The sequence below is a fragment of the Sturnus vulgaris genome, chromosome 27 (assembly GCF_052056855.1).
Source record: "Sturnus vulgaris isolate bStuVul1 chromosome 27, bStuVul1.hap1, whole genome shotgun sequence".
Taxonomy (NCBI): domain Eukaryota; kingdom Metazoa; phylum Chordata; class Aves; order Passeriformes; family Sturnidae; genus Sturnus; species Sturnus vulgaris.
In genome coordinates, this window is record NC_142269.1 from 5,234,589 (window position 1) to 5,260,740 (window position 26,152).

A 26,152-nucleotide genomic window follows, 5' to 3' on the forward strand; every position below is an offset into this window, starting at 1 on the left:
ATCCTTCTGTTTACTCTCTACTAAATTTTATCTTTTTAACCTACACTGAAACAGGCAAGGTGAAGTCTGTATGCAGTTTGATTTTTATTTCTCCCCTTTTAAAGCACCTGAAAGAGGCCCTGAGGAGTAATTGTTTTGAAGGTTATTTTGTTAAATGACAACTTGTCACAGATCTGCTTTAGACACTTACAGAAGCCACACAAGGAAAAAGAATAAATTAGTAATGTGTGTTTATTTCCATTTGGTTACAATACACAGACAAGGAGGACACTGAAATTATTACTGAGATATTTTTGCAGCTGCAGATTACATGAGTGACAGTGCACAGAGCAGAGTAAAGGAGAGGTTGTTTGCATAAATACAGACAGTGGAATACAGGGATTTCACAGTTTTCACAGCAGTATGTTACAACTTTACACTTTAAATTACTACACCAGCTTGAGTAACATTGGTTATACATCAGCAGTGGTCCCAGGATTCAGGTACAGTCAGAGCAAGGATAAGAACATGGTAAACAAATTGAAAAAACAACAAACAAAAAAAAATTCCAAATCATGGCTCACGGGAATGACAGGCATGTTCCCCTCATGGGAAAGGTACAGCTTGTTACCAGAGTTAGGTTCAGTAAGGCATATCTATGAGCCAAACTCTACCCCCCAAACGCTAAATCATTTCTGGAAACAAAATGAAATGAGAATAGAAAAAAAATGAGTGTGAGATAGTATTAAATACAGCAGGTAACAGAGGGAATAGCACAAGTTTTGGTTTTATTAGAGTAAGTTTCTATCCTTATAAAACAGTCACTTTGCACAGTCTGACCAGGCAGCTCAACATCTCTGTCCCAATAATCATCTTTATACATCACAGTCCCACTGTGGCTGTCCCCTGGACAGGCTTTTGTTCCTGCATTCCAAGGCACCACCAGCTTCTCACATGGTCATGTGCTCCGGTAGGACATAGGATATGTCATCCCAGGGGTGACGGTACAGACCCTGCTTCAACCTCTTCTGGTCCAGGTAGTGTCCTGAAAGGGGAGTGGTTTATGTTACAAAATCCCTGTCCCTCCTCTTTGTCTTGAGTTGGATTTCTGAAGTGCATTGAAGCCCCCTGGGTTTCAGGTTTGTGTGGTGTTCCCGGGGCAGGGCAGCCCAGGAGGAGGGAAGGGGCAAGGAGGATGTGGCAAACTCACCAATGAATCCCATACTCCTGCCCAGGACAAAGATGCCATTGAGAGCTCCTATATCAATATATTCATCTGCTTCTTCCCTGCAAAACAAAGGAAAATAAATGATTCCTTAAATAGTTGGTTAACAGGAGCCAATCTCAGATGGGCTGCCACCTGCTCTAGTGCCAGAAGCCACACAAATTCCCCTGACAGCCTTCTGCCCCCAAAAGCCATGTCAGGCTATGTTTCCTTCCCAGCCCCCTCAGGAACTGGCTGTTCAGCTTTATAGAATCATGATCCAAGAACAGCCCACCCTCACTCACCTTGTGAAAGAGCCACAATTCCTGAGCACGTCAACAAAGGCCACTCCAATAAAGCCATCTACGTTCAGGATAAGGTTTGGTTTCTGTAGGAAATAAAACACACCCCAATAAAGATGTCAGCAGTGCACACGGTGTTCACCTGGCACCTTCCACTGGTGATTTGAAGGCTACCTGTAGCTGAGGACACACCAGCCCAGCGATGGAGAGGCTGCTCAGCAGCCTGAGAAAGAGCTACACTTAATAGGAATGCTGGAAAACCAGCCCCAAGCAAGGGGTCCCTTGGGTCAACCCCCAGAGTTCCCTGTCATGGACCAGCACATGTGCACATGTGGTGTAAATCAGCCTCTGATTTGCACCCAGCAGTGCCAGTGTGGACAGTGGCCACACAGATGATGTTTTGGCTTGTTCATCATTTTCCTAGTAGCCAAATGCCTTCAGCCTTTCCAAACTGCAGCTGTACTTGGACTTAACTCTACCCCAGACACAATCTCCAGCAACAATTTATGAAGCACTGCACTGAAAATACAGCTAAGCCCCAGTCACTTTCCCTCCCATGAGAATTAGTGCTCAGAGCAGTTCAATGCTGGCGCCTTTCACCTTGGAAGTTGTGATTTTTTCTACTTCAAGTGCGTAGTCCAGCAGCGGAGTGGCTGGGAAGTGCTGCTTCACATAGTCCTTGAGAATCTGAACTCTCATATCAGGGTTGTTTATCTGCAAGTTCAGAGCACATTACAGTCAATGATGTTGCCTCTTACTGATACTCTTTGTAGATTTGAGAGAATTTAGCCAATGGCTGCCTCTGAAACTTGCCAATTTTATTTCCTTTGTTTTTGCTCTCCCCCACCCGTCCCCTAAAAATCCCTCCAGTTTGTCCTAATGCAGTTTTCTTACTGATTTCACTCTGTGTCCAATGCCCATGATCAGCTTCCCTTCTTTCTTCATCTTATTCACAAATTCCATGGGGATAATCCCACTGTCAAAAGCTTTGCTGAACATTTTGGCTGCAGCATCAAGTGCTCCCCCAAACCGGTCACCCTGGATGCAGGACACAAAGACAATAACATCAAAGGACTCCACAATTAAGATACAAACCCAAGATTATCTCCCACATCCACCCTCCTCCTCTCTGGCATTCATGACATCAGAGTTGGGCTGCTTATCTCTCACACAAGTGCTAATTTGGAGCCAGTGCATCTCTGCTAGAGACAATGTGGGGGGAAAATGCAATCCAATGTCTGTTTTAGTAACTCTTATCAGAGTTCAGGCAACCAGAGACAACACTGACAGCAATTTGGCTGCTACAAAATATTCCTAGACTCAAAGGAGACAAACTAGTCTGGCTTACTGGAAAAACGGAACAGATTTGAAACAGGGAGCACTAAACTATTAGAGCTGAAATTCAAAGCGTGACTGGACAGACACCACCAGTCTGTGACTGCTGCCAATCCAAAAATCAGTAGTAACAAAACCTAGAAGAGTAATGAGTAACAAAAGCTAAACCTCCTGAATATCAGGTACTCACAATAGTAAGAAGGCCTGAAGTGAGGCTTGAAACCAGATCTTTGCCAGCCCTGGCACAGACAATAGTGTTGTGGGCTCCAGACACGGCTGGCCCGTGGTCTGCTGTCACCATCAGGCACATCTCAATGAACTGGCAGGCATACCTGGGTAACCTGGGCACAGACAGCACAGCAGTCAGGGACAGAACACACATGCAAATGTTTGTAAAGCCCCCAGTCTCTCCAGAGTTGAGGTGACACAAGTAGTCACAGTGTGAATCAGATCTAGAATACAGAAATTTCCTCAATGCACCACAAGACTCATGGAAAACCTCATCCCAAGATTAAAAAACACTGTATGCAACCCAAAATGCTGATATGGCGTCATGGAGGAAACAGAGATGGCATTCCAGCAAATCTACCTTGACAAAGGAATCCTGGAGTTACCTTTTCTGCTTAAAAGTCTATTAATAAGTAAAAAAAACTCAAAAGAATTTGCAAGCTTTCACAAGAGCTGCCTCACCTCCTCTGAAACCAGAGCAGGCCTAGAACCCCTCCAATTCCCATCTCCTCTTTGAAGACCTCGGTGATGGGCATGCCAGCATAGATCAGCTCCTGTCCTCGCTCGTCACAGATGCTGGTCATGAAGGAAGCTGGTTTGCGAATCAGTCCCAGCTCCTGGAATTGCAGTGTAAATACAGGATATTAAACAACCTACACCAGCAGGGAGGAGCAGCACAGGGCAGAGTGGGCAAAAAACAACACCTCAGGCTTGCCCTCAGAGAAGCTTCCACAACCCAGAACCAGCACAGCCAGCAGCTCACAAGTAACACTACATAGCACAAGGTATAACCCCAACATGGCATCCAGAATCACAGCCAATGCCCTGTCTGATTCCAAGAAATCCAGAAGCTGGTATATCAGCACAGCTCACCCTTGCCCAGGAGTAATCCATTGGCACAGTTGGAGGAGGCACTTCCTCAGCTGGTTCAATCACTCTTTTGGCCACAAGATCCTGGTACACAGACCTAGGGAGAGAATCCATTCAGTAACTTTGGTCCTTCTAGGGGATCCAAGCAAGGTGATCTAACCTAGACCTTAAAACTCCACAACCAGTAGAAGCTGCTTTCCTTAAGCAGAAATATATTCCCTATCAGGCCAGAATCAGTGCCCTGACAGCTTTTGTCCACTGCTGAAGGCGCCCTGTGAGTGTGACTTACTGAATGACCTCTCCCAGCTCATCGAAACTCCGGGGAACAAACACTCCAGCTTCCTTTAAGGCTTGGTTCTTTGCTACAGCAGTTTCAGAGGCCTGGTTAGCACAAGCTCCTGCATGGCCAAACTGCACCTACAAACAGGAAAAGAGAGAGCACTAAGGAATACAGACTGTTACCTGCAGAGAGTGCCCTCAGAATAGAGCCTTGACTGGGAACACCAGTGGCTGCACATCTGTCTCCTCCAGGCTACCAAAACTCCTGGCTGCAGTCAGAGCCAGCAGGGCAATCACAGGGATGTTCTTATCTGGAATCCCTCCAGGCTCATTCATTCATGTTCTACCTCCCTAAACTGCCCCACTTCAGAGCTGCTTAACCTAGATCTTTGCCATCCCCACTCCAGAAACAGGCAGCTATTGGAATTTGTTGCTTTCCCTGGGATCTTTGGGCTCCCTTCACAAGCTAGCAGAATCCCCTGGAAATTTCCTGTGACAGAACTATAGAAGCACAAGATATCTTTATCATTTATATTTATGAACTTTTGCACATTAAAGTTACTACTGCCAGTTCTGGAAGGTTTAGGTAAAATGAGTGAAGTTGTGTTTTTCTTCCTGTTGTGGATATATCCTTATTTTTTGCATTTGCCCCCATTTTTGCACATACCTCTGAGGAGAACATGGTGGCACAGGTACCAATGCACCAGCACACCACTGGCTTGGTGATCCGGCCTTCTTTAATGCCCCTACAGATCTTGTACTCTTCTGTGCCTCCAATCTGCAGGGAGGGAGAGATGGTTCTCAGCTGCACTTTTGATAAAACCAGCTCCAAGACACACACAGAAACATTGCTGGGAGTTTTTCTCCTTTTTCACAGAAATGGCTGAAGTCTCAGAACAAAACCTCCTGATTTTTCTTTTTCTTTTAAATAGTAAAGACCATGCTTGCCTGTGGAATACATTCTATTTCTTTTGATGAAAGCAGCAAGAAATAAAATTTAGAATATTCAAGAAAAGTAGAAGTAGCTGCTATTTAGCATCCTTGCAACCAGATCAGATGCTCCCAAAACAAAAATTACACGCAGGTATTTCTCAGATAGTAAAGTGGTCTCACTCACCTCTCCCAGTACTACAATCATCTTCACTCCTGGAGTATCCTGATAACGCAAGACATGATCCATAAAAGTTGAACCAGGATACCTGTGTGCAGATACAGGGGAAATGGTCAAAATTTATTTCATATACTTTTCTGAAAGAAAAATTAACACCCAACCTGCTCTTCCTTCTCCAAATTACCAACAATTCTTGAAAACCAGTGCCTGGTGAAGATGCCAACTCGTACCTGTCTCCTCCGATGGCCACCCCCTCATAGACCCCATCAGTGGTTCGGGAGATGATGTTGTTGAGCTCGTTGGACATTCCTCCAGAGCGGGACACGTAGGCCACACTGCCAGGACGGTACAGCTTCGATGCCAAGATGTTATCCAGCATGCCTCCTGTGTTGCCTATTTTAAAGCAACCTGGCTTGATCCCACCAACCTGTAAGGGAATAAGAGAAAGGTGTAAAGCCCTTTAAAAATCATGAAATTGAGGAATATTTGTGTAAGGCAGCCTTGCCAGCATTTGTATAGAGAAGGGAGGATGGCAAAGACTTTAGGATGAGAGACTAGCATGCACTTCCTGTGACTAAAGCCAAAGTGGATTGTAGGATACACTTCATCCATCAAAGAAAGCTGATCTGAAGGTTAAGAAAGACGGGAGGAGGCAGCCATCAGCACTTACAGTTGCAGGCCCAATGATGGTGACTCCCTTTTTATCAGCTGTCTTGATCAGTTTGCGAGTCAGGGCCTCTGGAATGCCCTCGGCAATAATGGCAATGGTTCGGATCTGCAGCAAGAGAAAGAAAAGCATTGGTACCCCACAGAGCAGCCCCTTGTCAGGCCTCTGGGAGGTCACTCTATGCACCCTCATCCAGGAAGGCCCAATGCATGAATCTGCAGGCTGCCATGATCCTCACAACAGGCTCAGTGCTCTGGTCAGGGAATTTTCTCCCCCCTGCACATCAGAGCAGCACTGCATTATAGTCAGCCTGAAGTAGTTACTGCTAACCAAGAAGCACCAAGCTCCTCTTAAACAAATTGCAAGTCCAGCATTAGGATTTGCCAGGGACTCCCAGCATCCTCCTTACATTCTGTAAGGGGTTAGAATTTAGAGTTATGTGCTAAGTCAGAAGACCAAGACAATTTACTAATGCCATCATGTTTTTAAGAAACAGCAGTACCCTGCTGACAGGATCTTCCTTCTTCATTTGGGCTTCTTCTGGATCCTGCACTCACCTGGGGATAATTCATGGTTTCCACAGTGCTGTCATAGGCAGAGCGCAGGGAGGCAAAGTTGATGAGAACATCCACCTCTGGGTGCTTCCTCATGGCATCTGACATGTTCTTGTAGACTGGGATCAGGATTTCCTTGTGGCCCCAGTAGAATTTCTGCCTGTGGTCACCACTGTGGAAGAGAAGATGGAAAAGCCCTGACCTTCAGGCTGCTGGAAAGGCCAAGGGACACAGTGCATGCAGACAGAGGAGTTTACAAACCCCATTCTCAGCCCCCAAGACTGACTGAGACACTCACGAGCACGTGAGCATGTCTGGGGAGGGACCATATGACAGCAGAAGGTTCTTCAGAGAATTAGGACAGAGCAGCATATGGAAGGAGACGGGCTAATGGGGACAGAGGCATCCAGCAAGATGAATAAGCTCTCCCACAGTGAAGTTACCAGAGCCTTAACTCTACTCCAAGCTGGAAGACAGAATGAGGCACAGAAAGAGTAATGAATGAGAGGCGTGCAAAGCTGTGTCACTGGGCTGGACTGGGGGGAATAGGAAACCAGTATCTGTGGTGAACAGCCAGGACAGCAATGGGAGGACCAGTCAGCTTCCCAATCCTGCTACAATGGGACTCTGCCCATCTCACAGGCACTGGAGGGGAAGCACCTGGGAAGGTTTCACTGTTGGTATTTCATGCACAGTAGATGCTCTGATTGGAACTGCAGTGAAGTCTGACTGGGCAGTCATTCAAGTGTGTGGATACTGGCTGTGCTCTCATACCAGTACATTTGTGACAGAACACTTCAGGTCTTGCCAGCCTGGCTCCCTCCAAAAGGTCAAGCAGAACCTGATAATTAGAGGTAGCCTTAAACTTCAATCCCTATTGCTTTTTCCTCCTTAATCAAGTGCAGCACTGCCAGGGGCTGCCACCCACCAACAGACATTGGTGTGCCTGCACTCAGTACCCCATGGTTTGCACTTGCTGAGAAGTTATTACAGAGCTGCAATTACCATCAGAGCTGCAGAATAACAGGACAAGGTCTTAATTGTCAAGAGGAGAAATTCTCTGCAGGACAGAGGTTGATTAGACATCAGCTCTCCAGGATGTCTGTAAATAGCACAGGAATGAACCAAGGCTCCTGCCTGGCTCTGGGCTCCCACCTCACCGTATTGGAAGCAAAAGCTGCTGTTTCTCTTCTCCCTGCTTGCCCCATCCCACAGGGAGACCCCCACACTGAGGAGATACAATAAAACAGCTCATGCACACCCAATAGCCCCTCTCATCCCTGTTGGGATAAGTAAGAGAAGGCAAACACCATAAGGGAACTCTCTATCCCACTCAAGGAACAGGCAGGAAGCCTGTGGATAAGTAACCACTGCTGGTAGTGGAAAGAATATGAAAAGATTTTATTCTTTTTAAATTTGTTTGGCTTCATACCTGCTTTGATTTGTCAGCAGAGCTGCTATGATTCTAGATAATATTAGGAGGGGCAATTCCTGCTGCTGCAGGCACAAATCAAGGTGTCTCAGACAAGCACAGGTGAGTGGAAGAAGCCTTACACAGCCTGCCTGCCTTGCTGAGCCAGGGAGCTGGAAAGCAAGCCCAGGTAGTCACACTTGCCTTACTCACTGAGTGAAGAACAGAATTTGGGCATCTTTTAAAAGCACATGAAGTGGAACTTCAGTTCTGTGGTGAACATCAAGCTGTTTCAACAGCACAGCCTGAAATCAATGGTTGAAGAAAGCAGCCTACAAAGCCAACCCAGGAGTGGAAGGGAGCAGAGGAAAAGGTGTTCCAGCAGGGATGGAGACCAGGACAGAACTCCATAAAGAGCCACAGAGACAGAGAGGAGGAAGGTCACAGAAGAGTTGGAGGGAAATGGAAAAGTGATGCAGTCACAGGCTACTTACGTGAAGGGATAAACCATGGCAGCCACTGAGGGCTCATCCCGGGAACAAATGTAATCAAAGTCCAGCATTCCTTGCACAGCCCGGGTCTGCATCCCCCACACGATTGCCTTGGTGTGGCGGCTGAACAGTGCTGTGGCTTTACCTGCTCAGAGAGAGGGGAAAAAAAAAACCCAAACCATCTTCAAACTGTACACCTGAGCAAGACACAAACTGCAACTTTGCCAAATGCCTGCTGAAAGGCTCCTGGATGAGTGTATTCCCCCACTTCAAACTGAACCCAGGAGATGAACTACAGTTTGGAGGAGTAGCCACACTGCCTGAATCAGGGAAGAAACTGTAGATGAAACCCCTTCCCCGGATTCTGAACACAACAGCCAGGTTTTGGGGTTCACTAAATGGGCAAGTGAATTACAGGAGGGAGCTGGGAGAGCAGAGAAGTGAAAACTGCCTCTGCCTCTCCTCTCATAGGCCTTTCATATTTCTCCTAGTTTTGTTATGGAAAGCAAAAGAGAATTTTGAATTTCATGTATTTATTTGCATGTAGCCCACAGTCTGGGCAAATCATGGGAAGCTGGTCAGGGCACCATAGTAGAATGATAGGAAAGAAAACCTGAGTATGTTTCCTGCCTTTTTTTTAATTTCCTTTCTTTTTCTAATGATCAGAATCCAAAACAAACTTGATGGCTCCAGGAATTTATATATGGCCCAAACCTTGGCTTCAGGGGACAGAGTCACAGGGAAAGTAACAGTTCAACCAGTGAGGATGGACTGTTGGCCTAAAGTCTATTTACATCACTTGTCACAGCACAACATTGAGTCCCTCCTTCTGACTCCAGGCAAAATTAATTTTAAAACTTGTAAAAACTCAGAGCTGATCCACCTGCTGATGCCAGCTTGGGCTACTGCTGAGTTCTTTCTGGATTTGGATCAAAGGTAAACAGCATTAGGGATTAAACAGGACACTGTTCCTCTGGCTTCAACAAAAAAAAAAAAAAAAAAAAAAAAAAAAAAAAAAAAAAAAAAAAAAAAAAAAAAAAGTCCTTGCTCTCCAGCCCTATACATTCACAGTTCAGATTCACTGCAACATGACTTGTCACCAGGGAACTGAAAATTCTGTTTATCTTGCAGGTGCCTGCAAGGGGGTACCATGAGTGCTCCCAGGAACACCAAAATACAGAGACAAAGAGGTGATGACATTTGTCTTAGAGCATGCAAGCAACAATCCAGGAATTCCCCTTCTACTGTCCCTCCTCATGACAAGGGACATAACTGAAGCTCTACTTTGCCCCCCGACTTGTTCAGCAGTTTATTCTCACACAGCACAGAGCCCAGTAAGAGTCTTAAAGTCCCTATAAAATAACTTGACTGAGCACAAGCTTTAACAGTTTGCTGGACTGTTAAGGCAACATTTAGTTAATCTGTGACTTTTCTGTACTTTCTAAACCTGATAACCAGGGCCCCTGCACTACATTGTTTCTCTTTGAAACAAGATACCAGTTATTGGTCACAATCAGTGACTCCTCCTTTTGGGAAGCAAACAGAACAGTGTGCCTTAGGCTGTTCTCTGTGATGGCTCTGTGGGGGAAGGGAAGAAAAAACAAAGTTTGAGACCTGGCCCTCTTTCCCCCAGAAATAAGAAGCATTTGTGCAGAGGCATATGTGATCTGCACTTGAAAAACCAGATAAGAAGTTCACATGGTGACAGCTAAATATGCTGGGCAGGACGAAAGGACCAGACAACACAGCAAACTTTTGGAGAGAAAAAACAGCAACAAAACCAAGAATTAAAAAAGTCAGCTGCCAGCAAGGCCAAACACATTCAGCTGGTCACACAGGTCCTACCTGAACCAGGTCTCGAGGCTGGGATTGAATCTGTTAAAGAGAGATTCACTCATGCAATGGTATGACAGAGCTGACTGCTGCCAGTCACTGGCCAGGCATCCAGGCAGGTGCTGCAGCAGTCCTCCTCTCCACAGCACACAGGGCTTTTGGGTTTGCTCTTGTTAAAAAACAAGCAGACTGGAGCCCTCTCTCTGTACTTCCTCTTGTGCTGTTCCTGAACATCCCAGATCAGAGCAACTCTGACTGTGCTGTGTGTATGAGCTCATGGCACAAGTGAGCTGCTAAAACACTTAACTACAGTCAAAACAAAGATAGGCAGGTACCACAAAACTGCTTCCCTTTATAGCCACAAAAAAACCCAATTTGTCTCATGCTCATCCTGCCTTTGGGAACAGCACAGCATCGGCAGCAGTACTCCCAGGGCTGGACTTACCAAGAGGTGCTGTTGGTTTTGCCTTCTTAGCTGGAGCAATACCATCTGGTTTGGACTCAGAGAAGGAGGCAGTTCTGCTTGGTGCTGGAGTCTGAAAGATTCAGAAGCCAAATCAGTGAGGGACAGTGCTTCAGGTATGGCCTAGAGCACAGAGGAGGAGGTGGCCTCACTTTGGCTACACTGGTCTACTACAAAGAAAACCAAAGAAAATGAGTTTTCAGATAGGACCATTTCAGTCAAGCGACAGAAAACTGAATGACCCAGTAGGTTCAACAGTCACTGTCAGCTTTGAGAGGCCACATTTTCTGCACAAGTGAGATGGGAACTGGGGTGGCTTCTCCTGATAAACTGCACTAGTAGAGTCATGTTTTCCTAAAGCTTCCTACAAATACATGTCACATTTCATATTGCAGCTGGTTGCAGGTTGAAACCCAACCAGCCTGTAAGCAGGCAGGTACCTGGGTGAGTGATAGTAGGATGTATTTGAACAGATACAGAGAATCCCAGCCCATCTATTGGACCCTAAATGTAGATGTATCACTGGACAGGGAAATGTGTGTCTTAAGACAGCAACCAATCACACATGTATCCTCAGGAAATTCAAACTCTCTATTTAAGAAGAGTTCAGAACGATAAACATGTCACATCAATCTCAAGAGGGTCATGTCTCTGTCTTAGACCTGGCACCAGTCAATGTTACAATACATTGTGGCCAAAATGTGTTCCCAGCCTGTCTGGTCAGTGGCAGGTGCCTTCAGGAGGCTCCTCAGCCATGTCCCTTGCACAGAGAGCTCACCGAGGGGCTGCCACTGGCGTTGAGGAGGAAGTTGGCAGTGTGGGCTGCAGCAGGTGGCTGGTTGGGGATGGGCCGGTGGCCCAGGGCCATGCCCACGATCGCGGTCATGTGGGTCTCCGTGCCAAACACATGGATGGGGATCCCTGTGGTCTTCCCTGTGGAAGTACACAAGAGCAGTCAGCCCCCTCAAGGGAAAGCTCTACCAAAGTGAAGCATTTAACCTTGAGAAAGCTCAGCAGACAGCTGAGGTGGAAGAAACAAGATGCAAGAACAAAACTTAAGGACAGGCTCGGTCCTTACCGACTTCTCCCATGACACGTAACCCTTCCTGGTAGTTCGGGCCTCCTCTTCGTACAAAGATCCTCACCTCATGCTCCTTCAGAGGGCCTTGGTAATCCTTAATTGCTCTCACAATGCCCTAAAAGAAACACACAGGACAGGTGATCCAGGCAGCCAGAGATTTACCCTGTCCCATCATCTCAGGAACTCCTGGAAGAGATGGACTGCGGGCCTCAGCCAAACATGGAATTGGGAAGAAGGGCAGGGGCTGACAACTGTGTTTGCTGATGTTTGAGACTGATAACTTACTTTAAAGGTGGCTGCTACATTGGTGAAGTTTGCAATGCTGCCTCCGATAATCAGGATCTTCCCTGAGGGAAGAAACACAGGTAAGTGAAAGGATTTCAAGAGCAGAGTAAGCCAAAAATCAGGAAGCAGTTAAGGACAAAGTGAAAACAAAGTCGCAGAGTAACCACTTGTGTTTAGTGGGGGGGAAAAAAAACTAAAGCAGTTAAGTTTAGTATCTGGAAGATAAGAGCTTTGTACCAAGCAAGAATGTTTGATAGGGATCTCTCAGGCCCCATGGAAAAACACAAGTCCTTTCTTTCACGCAAGAGCTAACAAAAATCCAGCCCTGATTCCTTCAGAAGGCAGCAGAACACTGAAAGCTCTGCCAGGGAAGGCTAAGCATAGTAACAGCCCAGATATGTCCAGGTTTTTCTGCCAGACAGTTTCACAGCTTCGGAATTGCTGCACCTCCCTTACCTTCGGGGTGCTTCTCTCGGGTCATGAGGGAGAGGATGGTTTTAGCATAGTCATAGGTCTGCTGCTCACTTGGGGCTCCTGAGTATTCCCCGTAGTTTGCCAGCTCATTCACACCCCCCAGGTCACAAATGGTGTCACTAACAAAAAAAAAAAAAAAAAACAAACAGTTATTTAAGAGATTATATAGTGACTCAAATTATAACTAAAGTTCCCAAAGTATTCTAAATCCCTGGGGAATTGGGACTCTTAACAGAGGGACAGTGCTGCCTGGTGAAATTAAAGTTGCTCTCCTCTTGGTGCCAGTCACAATTAATCTTGTCATGCTCCCCAGGTACAAACTCAGCAACCACTACAACAATCATATTACCCTCAACAGCCTCCAGCCAACTTATTTCCTCGTAAATCAGAAAGGAACTGTATCTCTGTAAGAAACTATCTAACCTTAACCCTTCCAAAATTAAATGCCTTATGGGACACTATGTTCCACAGTCTGGTGAAAAATCTGTGCATCTTCATTCTGAAGAGATCCCAAACAGTTACAGTAGAGGAAAAATGGCTTTAGGAGAGTCTACTTTGCAGAGGCTGCAGCAATTATGCTCCCCCAGCACTTGAAATTCTTGCTTTAATTACCTGTACACCACTGAAGCACCACCACCAGCCACCATGGTCCAGATCCTGCCTTTGGGGTTCAGGATCGTAAGCTTCAGGCTGGCCCCACTCTTGGCATCCAGGTCAGCAATGTAAGCTTCCTGCAGAGAGAGCAGCACCACCTCAGCTTCCTCCTGCACCTGCCTTTTCCATCCCAAGGGTTCATAGTGCAGGGTGCATTTGGACACACAGAGCAATCACACCCCATCAGCTACAGCTAAGGGACAGCAGAGCTACAGACACAGCATTTGTCAGGGACAGAGACCCAGCTGCAGACCTCCATCACACAGTCGCAAAATCTGAACAGACCTGTAAAGTCTGTTCTGGCCTTGTCTGAGACTGAGACCTGAGGAAATCTAAAAATCATATCACCCATGGTGACCACTCTGGCTGTGCTGGAGCCAGGAACAATCACTGAGAGCTGTAATTTGGCTCAACGTGGTGCCCCTGCAGCCCAGTGTGCCAGGCTGCTGAGCAGCACTTCATCAGAGCTCATTAACATTCCCAGCGAAGACTCTGCCATAACAACCTTCCCAGGGACTCCGAGAGGGATGATTCAGAGACAAAACCTGAACTAATCCTTTTAAGAGCAAATTGAGTTGAATGTTGGCATCCAGCAAGCTACATGGAAAGGAACAGCTAAATGGATTTTCTGGCCACAGTACAAAAAAACCTTCCAACTGAAGCATAATTATAATCATTAAAATGAAAAAGTCAGGACAGAAATCTTTTTGGAGAGAGGAGAACAGACCCCTGAAATAAGTAACAGAATAATTAAGGAGAGAGCTCTACTTCCAACAGCCTCTGAAGCTGCTGGGACCTGTGTCTGGAGCTATGCTTGTGTACAGACCCCAGGAACTTGGGGAGGGAACAGGCACTACTAGCTTTACAACAAAGTGCTGCCTGCATTCCTCACCTTGTCCTCACTTTTTGGAAAAAACAGGTGCACTAACATCTTCTTACTTAAAAGTTTCAGAAATTGTGATTATTTTCTATGGATTCACACTTGGATGCAGCACTTGCACAAGTTGCTGCTTTGCTCTCAGGTCTGTCACTGAAACACTGAAGGAACATCAGCTCCCATGGGGTTCCCAGTAACCACTGCCCCAAGACAAAAAATAGTGATGCAGAGGGGAGCAATGTGGGCAGGAACCACAAAAGGAAGCTCTGCACAGGCACAGAGCTCTGGCACACAGCTGAGGAAAATTAAATATCAGCCGCTATTAAAACAAGTCAGTTCTGAATTTAAGAACTGACCAAACAGAGCTGGGAAGCAACTGCAGTTCAGAGTGTGATTCTGAGCAGTCCTAGGACTACAGCACCCTGTGCACAGGGTATCACAGACAGCACTGCCAAGGTGCTTGAGACAGCAACAAAACCACTGGAAACAGCAATCCATGGGGACCCAAGCAATGATGAACTCAGGACGCAATGAAGGAATTCAAGCTGTCACTTGCCTCAGGGTAAGCTTCCCTGCCAAAAGGAGGGGGGAACTCCACATCCCCCCACTTCACTTTGCAGATGTAGTCAGCCGTGGCATCAATCTTCGCAGCCAAATCAAGGATGTAAACACCATCCTTAGTCACCACTGCAGTGAAAAACATCACAGTTAGCTCTGGGTTGTACAGAGACACATCACAGATTTACTCCAACATCTGGTACCACACAGACATCATTGCAAAAGCTGGGTGACTGCTGTTTCCCCTGGCACTAAGCACTATTGACCAGCCCCAGCAAGTTCCCCAAGGAATTAACCTGGAACTGTGGCCATGGTCCAGGCTCTGTCTCAGGGGCTGTTTTTGCTCTAACAGTGCAATTTTTACAGTCTTCAATTCTCCCTTAATACGCCCTTCAAGGGAATTTTTCATTTCTTCATTTTTAATTCACTGAATGAACAGCTCAAAGACCTATCACTGCCACTTCCGTACTTATGCACATGGCACCTGATGCTGTTATGAATTACAGAACCAAAGGAAGGATCAAGAACACATTTCAGTATTTCAGAACAGAAAGTTCTGCTTCCAAAAATATCCATTACCTAATGGATTGATCTCGAGGTACGTAAAATACAGATCTTCATAAAGGTTGAACAGGCCACAGATGAAGCTGGCCAAGATGCTGTAAAAAAAAAAAAAAAAAAAAAGTAACACAAGTTAATGAAAGCAGCCAAATCTAAGCACAGCCTGCTTTATTCATTTGTATTGGTGGCAATCTGCAAATCTGCTCGGCATCAATTTCTTTCTTTCTCATTCATCTTCTCTGGGTGACGGATGACTCAAGGGAAGGAAGACCTTGATGACTCATCTTAATTACCCTCCACCAAACTCTGCTGAGGACACAGTTGCTCACAACTGTCAGAGCTGTGCAGTCTGATTTATCTCCCCAGAAGACAGAAGCACATCGTTGCCTCCCTGCTGATACCCATCTTTGTCAGATCTGAGCTTTGTTAGCTGTGATGGGGGGAGGCTGCAGTGAACTGGTGGAGTGACAGGCTCCTTCATCCTTCAGTACTGCACAATGTCAGCAAGGATTACGCTATGTTTGGAAAAATCATGACTCATATTAGGCTAACTAGGTATGGGCATGTAATTGAGGGAGATGCAGAAGCCTTCAGATCTACAGATAAGCCTGCAGAAGGAAGAACAGGAGAATAACTTTGGAGATCAGGCCAGAGCAAGGGAGAGAGATGTTCTGAATTAGCAGTCAGAGCCACATCTCATCACCATTTCACTAAACAGAAGAAACTTCTATGCTGGCACAAAGGATCAGAATTCAGTACATGTCTACAGTCTCAGGTTGAGACCTAAGCAGGCTGGCAAGTGCTGCTGCCAAGTAAAGGCTCAGCACCAAGAAACTTTATTTTTGGGTTTTACAGACAGCTGAGATAAGGTCAGAGAGCTTGGATTCAGGATGCATGGCACATTCTAGAGAGCAGGAAGAAGGGCAGGAGAGCGAGCTTCAGGAAGAAAATAGAGGGATGTGGCACGGAGATAAAAGAGAGCAGCTGCTGCATGGCTGGTCCTACCTAGAACTGCATCTCTACTTACTCCTTCTTGTTAGCTGGAGCATGCTGCAGGAGATGCTTCTTCACATCTGATTCACTGATCTTCTCATCCACTGCCACAAGCAGCTTCTGAGCTTTGGCATCCACATCTCCCACATCCACACCCCCTTCGTGGTGGAAGAGCACATAGTCTCCCTCACGGGCAGCGTAGATGCACACATAGAACTCTTCCTCCTGCACCACAGAGCAGGGACAAGCATTTATCCATGACCCCAGAGAAGACCCTGGAGAGGCATTTGTGCCAGTGCTGGGATTGGGACAGCTGAGCCCAACATTGAGCTTCCCAAGGAGCAGCAGTGCTGGAGTGGCCCTGACACTGCCCAGAGTGTGCAGCAACACTGTCAGCTCAACAGCACACTCCCAAACTTCTGCCCTCTCCCCTGTACCAATCCAGCTAAGCATGCAAGTCCAAAGAGATTTAACAGCCTGTTTTAATGGTGTACCAACCTGTTTGTGAGGGACGAAGGGCTCAATCAGAAAGTTCTTTAGGATTCCCTTCGCATTAGCAATCTGGGGACAGAAAACAAGATAAACTCCCATAACCACTTGTCCAGCACATTTGTGACAGCATAAGGAAAGCTTTGAGAGTTAATCAGCACTGCTCCAAAATTGCTCCCTCTCCACTGTGCCTCCTGGGGAACCACTTCTCCCTCTCCAGCACAGCATTCAGCACTGTCACCCCAGGATATCTGGTTACAAGAGTCGGTCACCTTTCCCATTCTTAACAGGATAGAAGGGTATCAGAATTACACCAGGACAGCTCCTCTCCTCTCAGAGACAGCACTGTCACTGGGCCCTGCTCAGCACAGTGAGACACAAGGGCTTGAGCTGCTCTTGGAGTAGTGGAAAATTCAGAAGTGAGGAACTCCTGAGATGGTGGCAGGAGCAGAGGCCTCAGAGTAGAGTTCACCTGAAATGATATCAGGGAGCACAGAGGAGCAAGAGAATCTTCCAGCCTCTTCTTATGAGTCCAGGAGCTGTTCTGTGTAGGCACTTTCCTGTTATCCAAACCCATGTTTCCAGGCTCAAGAGACACTGGGGGATCCTCCCTGCTTCTGAGGACACCAGTGGTCCAAGTCTGTAGCCCAGTCCTTGCTTTAGATATGGTTGGTGTGCTGTGCTAAAGGAGTTATTTCCAAACCCGTGGTTTTCCCAATGAGGAGCACTCACTATGCTGCTCCTGCTGCTTCCCAGTTCTTGCTGCACCAGCTCAGAGCCAGAGCCAGCAGCAAATCAATCCCAGCAGGGCAGAAGGCATAAATTCCTTGAGGCAGCACAACTCCATCAGCTCCCAACACACAGCAGCAGGGATGGCAGGCACTTCATTATCATTAGCACTGCACTGTCATTCCCAGGAAAATAAATATTACACAGCAGCACTGAGTTAAAAAAATAAGGGCCTGAAGTAATACTCAATCATCAGCCAAAACACACGGGTTGACAGCAGAGGAGCAGTGATTTTACAGCTCTTGTACTGTCCTGGGAACAAAAGCAGAACACTCACCGTGGTTTCCTGACCCAGGCGCTGCTTGAGCCAAGACTTCACCTGATCCAGGGTGAGGTTAATCCCAACCAGTCCAAGCTTCCCACGTCTCTTAATGAGCTGATCTGGCTTCACCACTAAACGCTACAAAGGGTGGGCAGATTTGAAGGAATAAACATTAGAAAGTGACTTTGGTCCAGTGATTCTCTGCAGAGAGTGAAAACTTAAATCAGTTCTGCACAGCACATGTCCTTGCAAAATTCTTTTAATCTCAGCAAACTCAGCTCCTGGTACAAAATGCCTGCAAGTTTGGGTTTTTTTACCCTGTACTTTAAGAAGAGCTATCTTGCTTCTACTCAGCTGTGAGCAGACATCAGAGGCTGAGGTGACAGCTTGTTCTTTTTTTTTTAATGAAAAAAACCAATAAAAGTCATGACAGACAGTTGCTCACAAAAATAATAAAAAAAGCTCCTGCTGTCACTACACTTTGCTTATAAGACTGGCTTAGGGTCAGGCAATTTCAGCCAGCTGACCATGGCTCTTTATAAAATACCCATGGTTAGCTGCTCCTGGGTTGCACACATCTCTAGCTTACAAATACCTTTAAAAAAAAAACAAAAACAAATTACAGCTGGGTGTCATTATCCTGTACCACTGATACATCCTGGAACTTCAGTAACTTAAGAGTCAGAACACACAGGACACTGAGAATGGTCTTGCTGCTGGACCCTGAAGCCCTTTCCAGACTTAAAGGCCCAAGAGCATCCTTGCTCCCTTCTGGCTTCTTGTAAGGTTTTTAGAAGCACTTCTGGTCTCTTCCTGCAGTTCATTCAGGCACTTGAGCATGGAACATCTAATTAGTGCATGGCTTCTATCAGTCAGTCAGTCAAGGACTATGAGACATTCATGGTCTCCAGCCAACGACTTAATATAATTAACCACTGGAAAGGAGCCAGCTTGGACAGCTAATAAAAAGACCTCTGGGTATGTTTTCTCTGCAAAAAGTGTGAGGATATGACATACAGAGATAAATGACTTTGCACTGAAAAATTTAAAAAAGGAAGTTTTCCCTGACATTTTGCTTAGATTCAAGAAAACTAAAACAGTGTCCTAACATAACGTTAAAGCCAGACACAGAGAGCACTCCCTGATTTCAGAGAGCAAGGCTTCGAGAACAGGGACTGGCATCTCTGTTTGAATCAACCTCCTTTACCTTCTGTGCAGTTATGAGCAACTGGTTCACAGCTATCTCTGCTCCTGTATTTCACAGTTTTAAAGGAATAATCAGCCCCCCATGAGGTGATACTGAGCCTGGAAGCCAGGCTTGTTTCTTCATCAGGGTCGAGAGTGACTGGTCCTTCAGGAGGATCTGGAGCCATGCTCAGGAGCTGCAGGGAGGCAGATCCTGCCGTGCCTGTCCTTACCTCGCTCAGGAGCCAGGGGTGGTCCTGGGTGAGCCGTGCCCAGTCCGTGGCTGGGGTGACCCGGGCATACTTGAAGCGGTTCTGGATGGCAGAGGACGTGCAGATGTACTTGTACAAGAACTCCTTCCCCGTCTGCTCTGAGATGGCTTTGGCTGACATGGCTACCTAGTCTGGATGGGAAAAAAAAAACAACAAATATCCATCAGGAACAAAGCTCTGTTCTGGTCAAGGACTCCACATCACTCAGTTCAACACAAATCCAAAGCAAACCGAAGTCTCCCCATTACACATAAAATCCTAAAACTTCCCTGATAAGCAAGAACTACTCATGTTGCTTAAAGTTTCTATGCCATTCCCCTGCCATACACACTATTTTCATCCAGCCTTGTCTGCAGGGAAAGGCAGAATCCCTGCAGCCTGTCCCAGCCACCACCAACACTTTCCCAAATACACAGCTTGGAGCATCCCTCACATCCAGGGCAGTGCCCAGCTCTCTCCAATGTCAGCACCCCAGCACTGCTCCTGGTGTAACCCACCTACCCCTTTTCCCGGTGCATTTTCAGGGAGGGATCCCCTCCCTCCCACTCACTTCTCCAAGGCAGCCCACATTCCCAGCTGAGCCTGACTCTGAGCACGTCAGCAATCCCCATCCCTTTTCTAAAGGGAAAAGGAAACACTGCCAGGATTACCAAAACTAGAATAGGTTTGCATCATTGTTTTTTCTGGTTTCAGAACCAGGTTTCTTGGAAAGAGCCTTACATCTCACAGAATAAGATGCCAAGACAACAAAGATTAAGGTTAGACAGTTTGTTTTGATTTTGGATTTGCTTTTTTTAAGAAACATTCCTAATTCAGTCCCTTTCCTATGGATGGCTGTCTTCTCTTTTCAAGTATATTCCAAAGTGATGTAGGCAAATGACTTCTGACCTCAAGAGTGTAACTATTCTTTTTGATATGCAGAAAAAAAGTCGTAGGTGTCAAAGGTACATTTATTTTTATCTGCCATAAATGCTTATTTAAAAGAATACTTCATCCCAGGGACCCTGTCTGCATGTGTCACACTCAGGACTGAGTGCTGTGATCAGCCAGCGGGTTTGGTATGTCTGGGGGTCAGACTGCTGACAGGGAGGCTCAAGCAGCAGCTCCTCCTGCATTTTGAGTGACTGGGGTCATGTCACTGTTCCCCAAGCACAGTCAGTGTGGCAGGAAGCAAAAGCACCCTTGGGATGGATTCTGGGAGAGCTGCAAAGCAGAGGTGAACCAGCACAAAAAACGAGGAGTTCAGATTCCATCTGTACATCAAGTACTAGAGTGGCTCAGTAAGACTACCTGCCCTCACAACACACATACCCCACTTCAGACCCACAGAGGGAAACAGTCAACAAATTCCAGTTATTTCTTGTGCTGCCCTCTGGGTAATAACCATTAGTAATCAGCTGCGCTATTCATCATATAAGCAAACACAGACTAGGCAGCGATTAACTAGCCTTAATTAGAAATAAGCAACTTTTTTCCCTAGAGCAGAAAGAAGGAGATTGGTCCATCTCAACTCCCATTTCATAGTAGGAAACAAGTTGCATTCTCTGAGCTTCTAAAACCAAACAGGTCAGACTGAGTAAGTGCTATTACTGAAAGCTGATAACCACGCTTAAGGACCAGCAGCCAACTTTGCCATTGCCGGCTTTTCAAATGCAATTCCAGGGTTAAAAAAATCACAAAGGCAAAGCTACAGCAAGGGTAAAAGACAAAGAACAGCACGGCCACTTTCAAAGAGTTCTGATATCAAACCTAAACACGATTGAATTTAATCCCATTTCAAAAGAGGATCGGGCAATGTTTCTGCAGCACCCCGTCTTCCATCAGACTCAGTCCCCACTCCTGTCACTAGAAACATTTGTCCCTAACTGCCTACTGAAACAGCCCCTGTTAGTTTATTAGCCCAGTGCCAAAGCCAAGGTGGCCTGACAAGAGAGGAACTCTTGTGAGCCAGAGGACAGCAAACCCCAAACCCACACCCCAGAATGATTCTGCAGGCTCCACAAGCACCACACCACTGCCCAGCCTCCCAGCTGCACACACACAAGTCATCTGTACTGCAGAGCCCAAAACTTTCCATTAGAACCTAAGCAGAGCTATTTCTGAGAGCAAACCCTGCTCTCGTAACACCTGCAGCCATCATTTGTTCTGCCTGGGAGGGAGCTGCAATATTCCTGCTTCAAACCCCTTTGGAATCCATCAATTCCACAATCTGCTCAGGGTCTGTCCCAGAGAAACCCTGTCACATCTCAGTGCAGCAGAAGCAGATGGGTAAAAGAAAACGGCAAACATATTTCTTTAAGAAATCTAAGTATTTCTCATTTCTCCAGGGTGTCACAGAGCCTCTGAACAGCACTGCAGAACTTCAGTGCACAATTACAAATTAAACCACTCAGGCTGATGCCGGTTATGCCAATAAATACCCTGCAATTGCAGGGCACTGGACACAGGGTGTCCCTCAGATCTTATTAAGATTAGTCCCATAAAAAAACCTCAGTGGGAACAAGTGACACACATGGGACTCCTTAAACCTGAGGGACACAAAGCAGAGCTGTTCCTCTCTCATTTCTGGTCTTTTTTATGCTGCTCCATTCTGCTGCTCCCCGGTTTCCCTCACAACTTCATCACCTCATTTTTGCAATAACACTACTGGGGTAAAGAAAGGAAACTACAGAATTCTTACAATAGCAGTAGATGAAAAAATAACATCCTTGTGTCATGGCAACAGAACAGCAGGAATGAGGCTGTTCTGACCTTATCTGCCCGAGTTTCACGTTTCCTAAATATTAGCAAGTCTTTAATCACACCCCTCATTCAGTTTTTCCACCGCCTTTCTAACACTGCCTTTCTCGTGGGACAGAGAGCACAAAGCAATTGCTTCAGTCTGCTGAACTGTTAAGCTAAGAGATCAGCAGGAAAATAATCCATAGGGCATCAGCAATTCCTGGCTGTGTGTGCTCGTGCAGGTCCCTTGACAACCAGGGAGACACGATCAGAGCAGATCCATTAACTCACTGCATCTGCTCTGCTAACACCAAGCAGGGACACAGCCTCATGTCACTACAGAGGCAGAGGAACTGAATCTTCCCAGTTTCCCAGGAATGAGACAGGTTCAAACTCTCATCTGTCAGAATAATCTTATTTTCAGTCATGTTTAGCACCTGCAGTGATGACCAGTGCTGGGGAGAGCAGTGGCTGCACTTCTGAAGACAAACACAGGAAAGAAGTCCCTTTCTCTGCCCAAAACACAAGCTGTGGGTTAGAAACATTCTCTTCCACTGCTCTATTCAGTATTCATTAGCCAAGACTGAGCTGCAATTTTCTCAGCACTTCAAGCCCCAGACCTTGCACCCACCACACACAAGGGCAGATTCATGTCAGCAGCACAAGTGCCACAGATTTCCATGAATGATTTATGTTCATTCAGTGAGGCTCCAACACAAACAGTTCCCCTGCAACACCTTGGAGACTGTTCTCTCATCATCCATACCCACCAATTCAAAAACAGCTGGATTCCAGCCTTTGCTAGCAAGTCCAGAGCAAGTAAGAGACAAGGATTAGATGATATTTTCAGGAGATCAGCAGCTCTTATTCCTTCAAAACATCTGTCAAATATATGCAAAGAAGTTGATGCTTGGGGATAATTTTCTGAGTGTATTGACAGAGAAAAATCAGTGAGATGGTGGCAAGGCAGGCAAGAGTCCTTGAGCTGGATGTTGTGTTTGCTGTGACACAAGTGATACATCTGCCCCAACAGATCAGCAATCAGCTGATGAATGAATGCAACAGATCCAAATGAAGCATAGACAGAGAAACAAGGAGGCATTCCTGACACAGAACTCAGATAAAGCCTCCCTAACTCCCAGAAGATCAACGATGTGACACTGCTCAGTGCGACATGGTCGGCTCTGCAAGGGGAAAGAAATTATTACAGACATTGATTTAGTTTGTTTTTCTTCTAACCAGAAGAAGAGGTGTAACTCATCTTCACAATCTGTGTTCACACAGAATGTGGTGCTCACACATGGAATTCCCTGAGGTCTGGATTGGTACCATCCTCCAATTGCACCTGAAGGACACTTCAGAGCAGGAGGAAAGGACTCCCTCTGCAGTGAAGACTTGACACCCACTCTCCCAAGAATTGTGTCAACAAATCCACACCATTAAGCAGCCTCTCCCCTCCAGTCCGGGTCATTTATTAACACAGTTCAAGCTAAGCCAGTATTTTCAGCCCATGGCAGCATGAAAAGTTACATCAGCTCCCACCTGGCAAACCCGTGTGTTTCATCAGAGGACGGTGAGGGCTCAGTGCCGCAGCCAACGCGAGGTCATGGTCCTACAGCTGCAGTTGGGAAATGCTGTGTGGGGTGATGCAAACAGGTGCTGCATGCCCAGCTCTCAGGGAGGCTCCCTGAACACAGGGAACCTCTGAGAAAACCACAGCAGCCAGGGAGGAGCATGGACCATGGACCAGTTACATGTGGCTAATGGAGAGCAGCAGACAGGCTCCCCACACCTGGTGGGCACCCAGTGCCACAACGGGGGAATCTGGGAATCCTGTCATTAAAGATCATCTTCTTCTGCAGCCTTGGGGCTCCTTAACAAGCTTATTCCTTAAACCACTTGCACAGTGTACAGCAGCAAAGGGCTCCCTGGCCACCATGGCTGGGCAGGACATCCAACTGTAGCTGTCCTTGTTTGGGAACCACTTCAGGCAGCGCTGAAACCATGGGAAGAGCCCTGATACCTGGAGAGAGCTGTAGAGTCTCACATGCAGGACATCCAACAGGGTTCAGGTAACAGCACTGGACCGCAGAGCTGATACTCTGAGCTCCAAGCCCAGTTAGAGATCAGAAAGAATAGAGACACCTACAAACAGGATGGCCAGGGTGGACCTCAGTTTTCAGCCTGCAGAGAACAAACTGTTTAACAGAGAGAAGGGAGAGTCTGTATAACAGGATGAGAATTTCGAAAGCAGCAAGACAAACAGGAGATGTTTGCAAGCAGCAAACAGGAGAGCTGGAACACAGCCAACTGTCCCGGGAAGGGAGCGACACATGGGCTGTGCACGCTGCTACTCATATGGGAACAGCGTGATCCCGACGCGGGATCCATCCAGGATGGCCACGAAAGGATTTTCCCTATGACAGGAGAGGCAAGGCCCCCCTGGACCCGGGGCGAAAAACACATAAAGCCGGACCCCTTTCCCAGCCGTTTGTTTACAATCTCTGCGCTGTGACCACCGCACACTGTCCGTGCCCCAGAGCCGCCCCAGCCACCGGGACCCGAGCGGGCACCGGCACCGCTGCGAGGAGACCCCGGCGGACCCGCAAGGTCAGGGCGACCATACCGGCGGGAGCGAGGAGCTCCACTCCGGACCGCACCGGGACGGCCGCTCCTGCCGGCACACCCGCGAACCCGCAGGCTGCGGGCCGCTCCCGGGACTCGCCCGCCCTACCGCGAGCTATCGGGGCCGGGGCCGGCCAGAGCCAGCGCGGCTCCCGCCCCAGACGCGTGGGCACCGCGGTAGCGCCGGCAGAGGAGTCGCGCGAGGCCCCGCCACACGCCAGACAGAGCTCGGCGCTGCAGCCGCCTCAGCACTCACCTGGGCCCCGCTCCCACTCCGCTCCGCTGCCGCTCCGGCCCCGCTCACGCCGCCGTCGCCGCCTTTTGTTCGCGGAGCGCGGCCTCCCCGGCCCATCGGGCTACGGCCGCCGCCGCCGCCCATTGGCCGCCGCCGCTGCCACGTGCGCGTTGCCTGAGCGCCCGCCGCGCACCCATTGGCCGCCGCCGGTGGGGTGCGGCCGCGTAGCCTTGTGGGACTCGTAGTTCTGGAACCCTCGCCCCACCCACGGCGGCGCCCTCGGCCGTGACCCCCCCCAACGCCAGACGCGCCGCCATTTACGTCATAGGCCACGATGACGTCATTAGGCCCACCGCCCAACGGCACCGGCGGCGGGAACGGGGCTCCTTCCTCAGCGCCGAGACACGCCGAGAATCCTCCCACGGGCGTGTTGTGACTGCGGGAGCGGGCGGTGCCCGGTGGTGCCCACGGGGGAGTGGCAGGATTACCGGAGCCGGATCACCGGTGCCACTACCGCCGGCACCACTGGAGCGCAATCCCAGGGGACGCGGCCAACGGGAGCGGGGCAGCGGGGCGAGCCCGCTGCATCCTGCCTCCCGGCTGCTCCGTTTCCTCACTAGCCTCTCAAGGCAGCAGCCACGGCTCTCCTGCTTCCTGGGAATACCCAGCTCACACTTACTTTTCTCCTGGTATTTCCAGCCTGTGACCAACGCGCTCATCATCGGCGCTGAGGGAGCACCCGGAGCGGTGAACAGGCGATGGCCGGGGCTGTGATGTCCCCAAGACAAAGTCACCGGGCTAGTGACCGGGCACACTTGCCACAGCCCTCACGAACACAGTGTTGCTGCCCACCCCGCTGGGGTCGGGGTGTGCTAGTGGGGGGGAAATCTCCCTGCAAAAACGAACGCTTATTCTGGTTGAAATTCCCTGCCCGGCTCCCTGGGGACGGGGTGTGTCATCCCGCCCGCCCACTCCAGAGCTCGGCAGTGCGTGTCTCCCTACCCTGGCGTGACCCGCACTCCGCCTCCCGCCCCAGCGGCGGCCGTCGAGCGGTGCTGGGCCACGGCCAAGCCTAGGGCAGCGCCGCTCAGGGTCCGGAGCCTGGCAGTGCTGATCCGCCTCGTGGTGACATTAAATGTCACCGGTTGCGAGCGGGACAGATGCCCTCCCCCCACCCTTACTTTGAGTCACTTGGCAGGAACAAAGTGTTTCAAGCGAAGATCTTGGCGCAAGGTCTGACCCAGCGCCAAAATAAAGTCAGGACGGGAGCGCTGATGGGAACGAACCAGCAGCATTTGCCGTTCGTCATTTATTTGGCCAGGATTAGATCCCTCAGCGCTGAAACCGGTACCGGGGCCAGCGGC

General features: G+C 48.1%; 1 protein-coding gene across 4 annotated transcripts; it reads right to left on the reverse strand.

Moving 5' to 3' along the window:
- Positions 1-213: 213 nt before the first annotated feature.
- On the reverse strand, positions 214-24,949 carry ACLY (ATP citrate lyase). 4 transcript variants are annotated; one of them, XM_014885454.2, is made up of 28 exons: positions 24,810-24,949; positions 19,169-19,338; positions 17,766-17,888; positions 16,709-16,771; positions 16,245-16,435; positions 15,236-15,315; positions 14,655-14,785; positions 13,180-13,298; positions 12,550-12,686; positions 12,094-12,155; positions 11,806-11,923; positions 11,506-11,660; positions 10,710-10,800; positions 8,435-8,576; positions 6,533-6,701; positions 5,979-6,083; positions 5,539-5,735; positions 5,315-5,396; positions 4,865-4,975; positions 4,208-4,335; positions 3,922-4,015; positions 3,511-3,665; positions 3,011-3,161; positions 2,380-2,523; positions 2,086-2,199; positions 1,489-1,571; positions 1,190-1,266; positions 214-1,024 (listed from the first exon to the last, which is right to left on the reverse strand). In XM_014885454.2, exons 2-28 carry the CDS (start codon positions 19,325-19,327, stop codon positions 930-932), a joined length of 3,276 nt encoding a protein of 1,091 aa, XP_014740940.1. In that variant the 5' UTR covers positions 19,328-19,338; positions 24,810-24,949; the 3' UTR covers positions 214-929. The 4 variants fall into 4 exon arrangements, with proteins under 4 accessions (XP_014740940.1, XP_088035815.1, XP_014740939.1 ...); XM_088179689.1 differs by having other exon boundaries at positions 13,180-13,294; positions 14,651-14,785; positions 24,810-24,942; XM_014885453.2 differs by lacking the exon at positions 24,810-24,949 and adding an exon at positions 23,952-24,073.
- Positions 24,950-26,152: the final 1,203 nt, after the last annotated feature.